The sequence below is a fragment of the Micrasema longulum genome, unplaced genomic scaffold (genome assembly GCF_059751315.1).
Source record: "Micrasema longulum isolate JH-2025_06_02 unplaced genomic scaffold, ASM5975131v1 h1tg000462l, whole genome shotgun sequence".
Classification (NCBI taxonomy): Eukaryota; Metazoa; Arthropoda; class Insecta; order Trichoptera; family Brachycentridae; genus Micrasema; species Micrasema longulum.
This window is the reverse complement of record NW_028277660.1, coordinates 248,274-259,999: the sequence shown is the minus strand read 5'-3', so window position 1 is coordinate 259,999 and position 11,726 is coordinate 248,274. Positions and strand designations below refer to the sequence as shown.

Below are 11,726 nucleotides of genomic sequence, written 5' to 3'. Positions count from 1 at the left end.
TGCATGGTTGTAGAATATACTTCTGCGTGCGAAATAAAACCAAAATCCCGGGGCGATATTCCAAACACTCTCGCGGCCTAGAAAACAATTTTATTTGGTGTATTTTGTATCTAAAAACACGAGATAAAAGTGTTTTCTACGGCCACGAGAGCGGTTCAAAATAGCACCGCTGGACGATTGCTACTCTCAAATAAAATTCTTGGAAAAAAAATCATGAAGCCCGCGCGTTATTACATAAGTCAGGAATTTGATTCCTAGGAAGGTCTAAATAAAAAAATGTATCGTTTTTACACTGAAATATTTTAGTTATTCTGGACAGGCTGGGAAATTAAATTTTTCACTTCCACTATTCTTCATTTATCCTTTATTTTTACTTGTCCTATTCTTTATTTTCTCATCCAACTACCTCCTTGTTTTGTTGGAATTCAATGATGAATTCCTTTTTAAAATTTTTCATCCAGAATTATAATCAATAAATTAAATATTATTTTATTTCATAATGCATATTGTTTAATTCGTTACTTTGTATGGTTTCATTAGAGTGAATACATTTGTCTTATTATATACTTACGTATTCTAACCGGTACGTCTATTCATATAACGATTAAAATTTAATAAATTAATCTATGCATGCACATTTAGAAATCAAAATTAAAGGTTTAATAACTTTAAACAATATATAAGAAGCATCGAACTCAGGTCAACGACACACCACAGCACGCGTAAGGGAAATCGGTACACGCAGTGCTAACCCCGATCCAGGCGGCTACCACTTACCTGAGTGGTGATAACGCTAATTCAATTGTTCGTCAGGGGGAGATTTCCTTCCCTCCGTCGTAGTGGGAGACCAGGGAACAAAGCAATCCAGCATATAAAAGGAGGACCCGTTTCATGGACTACTACGCATCTCTTCAGTACTCTCTCACGGGCGTTACTATGTCCGTCATCATATTTATTAAATCTTTTACTTGAAAATTAATGTGAAATATAAAATAACATCTACGTCTAAAGCTGTTAATTCTGTCTACGCTCTGACTGGTGTAGAGGCTCCCCAACACACTATCCCCAGACATCTACAAATATAAAGAACAATATTCAATGTATATAAAATAACAGTTTACATGTAACGTGACCATTAAGAAGATAAATGATTTCATTAAATGCTTAAATAAATATAGCTAAAAGACATATACACGACACCTCGCCGTGTGTATAGTTGAACTGTAGATAGTGGTGGCTCTGTAGCTGTTGCTGTCTTGCCACCTCGGATGAGATAGACTTCTCTGGCTGGGTCGGCGTTGATATTCTCCAAAAAGGCAAGAGGCGTAGTCGAAGGTGGAGAGGGCGTAATTCCAATTTCAATTTATTTATTTTAAAAACGTTTATGTACATAACAAAAAAATTCAATGCATACATAAAACGAAAAAATGAACATTAAAATTTAAATATACAATAATGGTAAAATAAAAAATACCCAGCAATTATAGAGAAAGAATGCAATCCTCTCTGAACTTTTTTTCACTAATATGAAAGATGTCAATATCCGAAGAGATACGGTTGAGTAAAGACATTGCTCTTCCTACTGGCATTACCATCGGCAGGTTGGTTCTGCAAGCAGGAAGATAAAACAGAAGTGACAATAGAAGTGACAATGAGAAATAGTGACAATAAAACACGCTTAGTCTTGATTCATACACAACTTTATTTATAAAAAAACAAACAGGTTTTATTAATTCATTTGCACCGTTTCACTGTTGGACAGGGTACGGGACAGCAAACATAAGCAGCAGAAGAGAGCGGGAGGGGGTCAGGCTGCCCCGGATTTGCTCGTAGCGCGCCCTCTCATTGGCTGGACAATTTTATTTTTTATTTTTACATTATTACTTTGAAGTCAAATAACACCCTCGGTATATATTTCATATAAAAGTGAAGTATGCAGGCATCATCTATTTGTCTTATTTGATGTGTAAATAGCACGGGAAAAGATCCTACATACTGATTAAAAAGGCCACACACGTTTTAGTGAGGCCTAGTAACTCACAATCTTTGTGGCTAGAGTCTCGATATTCTAACGTCTGGCCCCGTAAGTGACATAATTAACTATCTTTATTAAAGGAGCAGCTTTTTAGATTACGAAATCGAGACTACTAGCCAAATAAACATAAAAAACCAACATATAAAAAAGTTCGTAAAAACAACAGTGCCGGCTATTCTTATTGAAGCGCCGAGTGTAGCCCTAGCGACGACTCAAAAAACTCCCGCTGCCATCGGGGTCTAACAATTTCTCAGTGTCCAGTCGAACATTTTCCACCGAACAGCAATCACGTCCGTCTGTGAGCCCGAATAAGGGCCGCTAGGCTTGATGTTGTTTCTAATGATCGGCACTTGCCGCCACATTTCACCTTTTTTCACTATACGAGCGGCAATGTCCGATACAAGACATTTTATAACGTTTTTATCATAAATATTATCTGATTTTGGAATTGAAGATTTCATTCTAAAAATTTCAAAGGTCCAAAATTTTTCAAAACGATACTATTGGATTGAACTATTTTCTGTCTAGGCGTCCATCCATCGTTTTTTCCAAATATATCAGGAAAAAAACGTAGGTACCTCAAATCAACTGTTAAAAATATGGTGTTTTTGTGAAAAAAGTTATTGTCCACATCAATTTGTATGAATGAACAAAAAATATCATTAAATAAGCACTAACACCACCATCAGTTTTGTAATTTATTTGAATATTTTATCTGTTTGTTAATGATGCTGCTAATGTTTTTTCTTTTACAAAATTCTGGCTTTTTGCTGACGATAACAAGATACTTAAGCTAATTAAAAATATTGATGACTGTGTCAGACTCCAAGAAGACATAAATGCATTTCATACTTGTGCAAAACTAATAACATGGAACTTAACATCGATAAATGCAAAATTATTTCATACCATAAATGTAAACATCCTTTTATTTTTGATTATAAACTTAATGGCCAAGTTCTTTCGATTGTCACCTCTATAAGAGATCTTGGAGTGATCCTAGATAATAAACTAACTTTTCTGGTACACTTTGATAATATAGTAAACAGATCCTTAAAAATTTTAGGCTTTATTAATAGAACTACGTTTGATTTCCAAAGTATGCTTACACTTAAAACACTTTATTGCTCTTTAGTTCGCCCTATTCTTGAATATGCATCTGTAATCTGGTCCCCTCATTATGCTGTTCATATCAAGCGCCTTGAATCAGTTCAACATCGTTTTATAAGAAAAATTGCATGGAAGATGGGATTGGAAAGAGGAGACTATTCATATTCTGATATGGAGAGGTTTTTAAGCATATCAAGTCTTGAAAAACGCAGATGCATTGCAGATATAATCTGCATGTATAAAATTATGAACTGTCTCATTGATGCCCCTGAAATTTTGCAAAAGATTCTTTTTAACGTTCCCACCCGTAGACTAAGAAATAATGAAATGCTTTTCCTCGGTCACTACAGGACCAATTATGGTGCACAGTCGCCTTTGCCCAGAATGATCAGGCGGGTGAACGATCATCGAGATCTTGATTATTATGGTGTAAGGATGTCTTTCTTTACAAATCAGCTAAAGAATCTGTATAGTTAGCCTATGCTTTTTACTTAATCTAAAAAATCTATCATCTGTCTTTGCTGCTTATTTCTGTTCCTTATATTTTTTTATTCCTTTGTAAAAATTTCTTTTAATTGTAATGTTTATAATGGACTTTGTCCGTAAATAAATAAATAAATAAATAAATATTGATTCGTTAGTACCATTTTTTTGTGTTAAAAAAAATGTTCACGATTTGCTTCTTAATTTCTATAATTAACTTTATGTTTACTACTGTTCTTCATATATATATTTTTTAATGCATATTTGTACACCTAACTAATAATGCTTCATTATATCCATATTTTTTCTTCTTTTTTTACTAGCCAAAGTTTTACTTTTGATTTCGCACCAAGAACCTCAAGAATGGTAAGAAATCGCGTCAACTACTACACAATAAGACGGACGTATATCCTTTCAATTTCCTTGTTATTTTTTTTTACCTGACCGTAGTCATCGAGTCGAAAACACTCGTCCAAGATTCTGATTCTACTTCACTCACAAAACTATATTCTTTACCCGCCTGTACACAGTTTTGACTATATATATCTTGAAAACTCTTTAGGGGCTTGAATATAGTATTCGTCTACACTGATTTGGACATACCAAAATAAAATTTTATTTTTTTCGTGTAATATATGACCTTTTCTAGCCGCTCGTTCGTCTTAGATCGGTTGTACTCTGCAGTCAGATTTAATAACTAAAACTGACATTTCTCTCAACACCATTCACCATAACACTGGATCGATCTGACTTTTTCCGATTAATCTCAGAAAACTCTGCAAACTGTTTTATAATTACCATCAAATTAAGATTTACGAATCCACAGCGATGATCGCGTATCGGAATTAAAAACACTCCAGCCGTTCTATCACTCAATCATCGAAGCTACTAGATATTAAATGATCGGCGCAGTGTTACGTCGGCCTTCTGGTGAAGTTTTAAAGTCTCGTACTCTGTTTATTTAGTGGTTTTGTTTTGAATTTAGCCGGTAACATGGCTGAAGTCGGCGAAGCGAGTTCCGGCGACAAGCACGGCAGTAATTTAGCGTCGGTTTGTGACAGTCCCGTGACCGATCCAGGGTCTGCCGTCAAGTCCATGGACGGCTCAGCCGCCTTTGCGGGGCGCAATAAAATGGATAAGTCTGGAGCTTTGAAGAAAGCGGCTCGGTACAGAAGCAGGTCGCTGTCCGCGTCGTCCGCTGACTCCTACAGCTCGGCGTCATATACAGGTTAGAAAGACTTATTCTAATTTACATGTGATTTATTTTCTGACCGAGATTAGACGTGGGCAATACCCTGTCTGTGTATCGCTTGATCTGCATCACCAAAGTGACCAAATCTTTTAAGTGGTTCAATTGAGCGAATATATCTTTTGCTCATTCGGCTCATTTAGGTCATTGTATCTCCGCATCTTTCGCATCTTCGTATCTTTTGTGTCTTCATATCTTTTGTGTCTTCATATCTTTCGTGTCCTTCATGTCTCTAGTTCGTTTCGTTCTTTTGGTTGCTTGAGCCGAATGCGTACGAGCGGTGAATGAAACAAATAGTTCTAAACCTTTGGCTGGTTTATCATTTTTATCACGTTTGGCGGCCTCCGTGGTGTAGTGGTCAAGACGCTTGATTCACGCTCGGAAGGTTCCGGGTTCGATTCCCGGTGAGAACACAAAAATTAAAATGTGATTTTTCTCAAGCCTGGGTGCTCTGTGATGTAATTCACCACTGTAATTAGGCCTCTTGGCCTGTTGTGGTGCAAAAAAAATGTAAAATATATGTAAAATCATATATTTCTTTGTTAACTATGGAGTTGAAACAGTGCTTTGTTTATTTAGTTTTTTATTGCTTACTTCTTGGCATGAACACTTGACAAACTTACTACTATGCTCTATTTTTTGTAAATTTATTGATATCATTCTAACTTTGCTGGAATTCCACTCGTCCATGCGCTTTGTAGCTGCACGATGATTGGTTATCTAGCTTTCATATATCAACTTTAAAATACCTAAATTTTGGGTCTAGAATTCCAATCGTCTATGCGCTTAGTAGCTGCAAGACGTATTGTAATCTTACTTCTATTTATCATTCATACTATTATTTTGTTTTATATATCAGTAATACACTAAATTTATTTGTCAATTTTTAAAATGTGTAAATGGAGGCTAAATTTCTAACTGTCTATGCGCTCTGTAGCTGCGAGACGTCCTGTAATCTAGCTCCTATCTGTTATTTTTTATTGATCTTAATTGAAAACGAGGAACTAGAATCCCAACCGTCCATGCGCTCTGTAGCTGCAAGACGTACTGGGATATTTATTAATAGTACAGCGCCCTTGAGGGGATTTTCACAAAAATGGCGCTGTATAAATTATCCAACTATACAACCGGCCAGATCCCCGGACCTTACACCATTGGATTTCTTCTTTTGGGGACACGTGAAAGATATGCTATACATAAAGCGATACAAGAACTTGGGCGAGTTGCAAACAGAATTGATCCATATCACATCGAGTGTTCACCATAAAATGATAAGAAAATCAACAGGCAGCGGACTCATTAAAATATTGGCGATTTGCGTAAGACAAGAGGGATCACATTTTGAGCATTTAATTAATTAATTTACAAAAATACTTACTTAATTGACTACGGCACTTTAGTGTATGTTTTTAATTTGATTAAAATGATTAATTTCATGTTGTTCCTTTCTTTTAAAATACTATGTTACTTAAGCAATGTTATTATTTTTTAGCTATTCTTTCGATTGGCATCATAAAAGTAGGGTGATTTTTTTTGGACATTTAAGTCGGTTCGATTCCCAGACGAAGCAAGTAATTTTTAGAAAATCTATGAATGCAGAATTACTAACTTTTAAAAGTAACATAAAGTCTTCTTTCAGCAAAACACACTATCTACGATATTTAAGGTACTTCCCCTTCATGTCCCATAAGTTTGGGACGCCCTGTATATATATATATATATTCTAGTCTACAAAAACGTAGAACTTATATTGATTCCTTATATATGTTCGGCATACTTAATGGTATTTTTATTTATTAAGGAAAAACAATGGTTGTTATATAAGAATACAAAATTTAAAAAATAGTACATACATCCAGTTAGAGTTTTTCACAAATATAATGAGAGAACATGTTACACAGTAAAGAGACAAATAATATATTACATAAGACATGAGGAATGAGGTTAATAAAGTGGCTAATATAGCAATGTTTGATTATGTCCAAATGCTTGCAGACTGGCTGGATTTCCTCCCTAGGGAGTTGTTCGTATTTAAATTTATTTCAACAGAGAGGGAAAAAGTTTTCGAGAAGGGAATATGGAAGTCTAGGCATTTACAGGGCTTATGACCTGTCATTGGCTGGTTAAGTGGCCACTTTACACACTGTGTAACATTCACCATTCTGCCCATGTTTGAACATCCACATTTCCTCAACTCTTCCATCTGTTGACTTTTGTGAAGTAAAAGAGCTGAAACCTTTATCACGGGGGTGAGATTCATCCGGCTGAACCAAATCACCTACTAGGCAACGCCTGGAAACAATTTTCCAATTTTTATACTTCTTCCTTTACCAGGTAGTAATTCAACAATGTTTGATTATGTCCAAATGCTTGCAGACTGGCTGGATTTCCTCCCTAGGGAGTTGTTCGTATTTAAATTTATTTCAACAGAGAGGGAAAAAGTTTTAAATTTATTTCAACAGAGAGGGAAAAAGTTTTCGAGAAGGGAATATGGAAGTCTAGGCATTTACAGACTTCCATATTCCCTTCTCGAAAACTTTTTCCCTCTCTGTTGAAATAAATTTAAATGGCTAATATAGACTTAAAAGTTTTTAAAGAGTGGTTGGATCAAAGTTACTTGACAATGAATTCAGAAAAAACCCACTACTTAACATTTGCATTGAACAATAGAAATAGACATAATCATATAGACCTAAAATCTGTCGACAAAAACTGCGGAGACCTGACAAACTGTTCTTCTCAATGTGTTACCCTGACGGAAAAATCTAAGATAAAATATCTGGGAATAATACGAGTAATCGACCAAAATATTAAATGGATTTTTATCTATTTTAATAATACAGATACATATTACAAAAAAATATAATAATAACTAGTTCGACCCCATCTAGAATACACTTCTCCTATTTGGTCTCCAGTCTACAGGACTCATATTGACCATATCGAGTCGGTCCAACACCGTTTTCTAAGAAAAGTGGCATGGTCGCTCGGATTACAAAGGGGTAATTATTCCTATTTTGAAATAGAGCAATCTCTTAATCTGTCTTCATTGGAGAGACGTAGAACTGAGATGGACCTTATATGCATTTTCAAAATACTTAATGCTATAAGTGATGTCCCATCTCTGTTGCGATCAATTTCTTTTCATGTTCCCAACCGTGTCACCAGAAGTCAAAATCTGCTATTTATAAAATCTTCTAAGAGCAACTTTGGTTTTTATGCCCCAATGTCCAGAATGTGTAGATTATTCAATTCATCACACGACTTGGAATTCTTTGGGATAGATCTTCCGGCTTTTCGTAGATCTCTTCGCGACTAAACAGTGTGGGATGAAGTTGAATTGGCATGGTTGAGCTCGAAATCTTAGGTCTTTCGTTTTTTGAATATATTGCATGCTAAATAGTTTTATGTTCTTTTTGTTCAGTTTCTCGCATTTATGTTTCTTCATGTAACTGTTGTAATTGGCTTAGGCCGTATATATAATAAATAAATAAATAATAACGTTTCCCAAACTCTATGAGACCAAGGGCCCTGAGTTGAGTTGGAAAGCATGTACACAATTAAATAATAGCCAAAATAACAATGAAATATTATTACATAAACAAACATATATTTCAAAGGGCACCCGGACAACACACTCAATAGTATATAAATCTATGCAATATCTCGCAGCAGTCTCCTGCAATGGTCTCTTCCCTTAGACAAAATCCAGACTTGTACACAACAACAACAACAACGAACCATCACGCCGTTTCTCCGTAGGGGCAGGCAGAGAGGATAGAACGCCATAACACTATCTTGGCATACAGACCTTGCTTCCTCTACATTCGTACATCTTCTTATGCACGCACGCCGATTATTCCTACTTTTGACATGTCCATCTTCAAGTATTTGATAGACTTGATCGTGCCATGTCTTTTTCGGTCTTCCTCGTTTTCTGCATCCATCAACATTTGCATCGTAGATCCTTTTAGTCGTTCTTTCGCTGTCCATTCGCTCTACATGTCCAAACCAACGCAGCACCCCTTTCTTGATTCTGTCAATAATGCATGTCTCAGCCTTACACACTTCACGGATCTCGACATTTGTGCACCTATCACACATCGTTTTACCACACATTCGCCTGAGGGATCGCATTTCAACAGCATTCAACCTACTTTCATCATTATTTTTCCAATTCCATACTTCGCTCCCATACATTAGCGTTGGAACTAGAACTCCGTTGTGTACTGCTAGTTTAGCCTCCTGCGATAAACATTTGTTTGCCAAAGTAGATTTTAGTGCACCGTTCACCCTGTTCCCGGCACTCACCCTCCTTTCAATATCTTTATCGGCCTTTCCGTCCCTAGTAAACATACTTCCCAGGTACACAAATTCTTCTACCTGATTCAGAATATCTCCGTTCACGCTGATCTCACATTTAGTTATATTTTCATCCCTTTCAAAAACCATCACTTTCGATTTATCAACATTCATAAGCAAATCGCTTTTCTTGCATACCTCGTAGACTTTTGTTACTAAGAGTACACTCGTAGTAGACTTGTACACTCTTTTTGAAAATGGCTTAAATATATATTTTAAACATTGAAAACAATATATTTGTCTTATTTCCAAAAGTTTAGCTTTTGGAACAATTGGAAAGAGGGAAAAGTCTGGTTTTTGTGAAGCATAATTTTTAAGATAATTTTTCGAACAGTTTCTAATGGTTTAATATGGTTGTTAAAAGCTCCCCCCCATCTAATTATTCCATAGGAAAGCGATGACTGTACAAGTGCATAATATACCATTTTAATAGTATTTAATAACATCAATGTTCGATTGTTGTGAACTTATCAATTTGATTAATGTGCGAGTGCCTGGTCGAGTTACCCGATGTAATACTCTGTTCTACTGCGGTCCATCATCGACCAATTACAGCGCGAATTCAACAGTAATGCGGACGCATGTACTCGCGAACCAATATGCTAACAACATCGATGTCTTTAGCGTGAGTCTTGTAAATTTTAAATATCAATGTATATGTTCCTTATCAAATAGAACTTAATATTCTGTTCATATTGTATTTTATAACATTATGTACCTATAGTGCTTAAAATACAGCTTGATTAGAATGACAGCTGTCAAATTAATTTCATTAGTGATGGGAAATTACTGATCACTGATCAAATCGATTTTATCAGTTATTTCATGCAATCATGAAACTCTATTTCCGAAAATTGATACAAAAAACGCAAAAACAAACGTATTATAGTGTGTTCAACACAATAATTCACCAAAAAATGAGACATTTATACTTTTTTCATGAACAACATCAAATAAATTATTATTTTATACGATCAATTTACATTGATCAACTTGTCCCATCTCTAACATTTTTACAAAATGATGTAACCTTGTAAGTACGTCGTTAATAATTAGGTTTATTTTAGTTTTCTTCTAGTTTTAAAGCTGATTTTATATATTAATGTTGATTTATGTTTCAAGAATTGTTATTTATATCCCTACAGAGATGAGGTAGAATTTTTTCAAATTCAAGGTTCAGGATTATGGATATTCGAGCGTTTACAGGGCTTATATATCCATAATCCCGAACCTTGAATTTGAAAAAAATTCTGCCTCATCTCTGTAGGGATATAAATAAAAATATATACCTACTCCCGTCTTGGGAGAAAATCCAGATTTGTGTGCAGGTACACGAACCAAAAAATGTTCAAGAATTGTATTTAAAAAAAAATAATAACATGCCAGATACAAATGATTTTTCGTGTGTCAATATAAATAACTCCTTTGACGTTACTACAAAGTTATGTCGTCACTTTTTCTGACAACTGTCATTCTAATCATGTTACATATTAAGGACTATAATAGAACACACTATAATAGGCTCGTTATTTCCTTTTTTATATCAATTTTCGGAAACAGAGTTTCATGATTGCATGAAATAACTGATAAAATCGATTTGATCAGTGATCAGTAATTTCCCATCAGCAATGAAATTAATTTGACAGCTGTCATTCTAATCGAGCTGTATTTTAAGGACTATAGTGTGAGATTTCTGAACTCGCCAGCTTAAGTTAAACAACCAGTACCGTCAAGGTGAAGATATGACGTCTGTATTTTCCTACCTGTGTTGGGGGTAGTGGCGTGCGTTCCATAAAGTCACATAAGCAGTGCCTACCCTACTAGAATTTCATTAAAATAATAGCAAAAAATAATATCAAAAATATTAGTAACTATTTTTAAAATTTGAAAAACGCGCCAGAGATAATTCGGTTAAGTAAATATTGTACCGATCAGCGCGCCGCTATCGGCCTGGTCGGCAGAAGCACGAACTACAAATGCCTTTTTCTTCCATATGCACATAACGCGATGCGAAAACGAAATGTGTATGTGTGGGTTTTATTTCAGTTGTAATTACGCGTGTGTGTGTAAGCTAGTAGGCAGTGCTTTTTGAACGCTGGTAGGTACATTGTTTCAGAAAGAACAAACAAATACGTTACTGACATCTAGCGTTTTTTCGATTATTATTTAATAAAAGACAGTCATGTCGAATAAATAACCTCAAATTGGTTTCTGTTCTAAAATTATACAATTGAGATTATTGTTTCGCGTTCATTTAAAAAAAAATAAAAAAGGTAATTTTTTGGAACTTATTGATTTGCTAGCTAAATATGTCGGTATCTTGGAAAATCACTGGCAATTATCTAGTAGTGAATTTACGAGAATGTCAAATGGAGCCCAAAATGATTTAATTTCGAGTGTAGCAACCGTAATAAATGAAAATATAAAAATATTCAAAAGAAGGATTTCGTGGCAATATATTATATAAATTATATTAAAAATAAGAAA

General features: G+C 35.0%; 1 protein-coding gene across 1 annotated transcript in view; it reads left to right on the top strand.

Annotated features, from left to right (window-relative positions):
• The first annotated feature begins 4,301 nt into the window (after positions 1-4,301).
• The window catches only part of LOC148281423 (adenosylhomocysteinase-like 1), a 59,801-nt gene continuing 52,376 nt past the window's right edge, over positions 4,302-11,726 (top strand). The window contains exon 1 of the mRNA XM_088226706.1: positions 4,302-4,856. Within this exon, the coding sequence (XP_088082832.1) occupies positions 4,622-4,856 (235 nt within the window). The 5' untranslated portion in view covers positions 4,302-4,621. The remainder of the gene's footprint in view (positions 4,857-11,726) is intronic.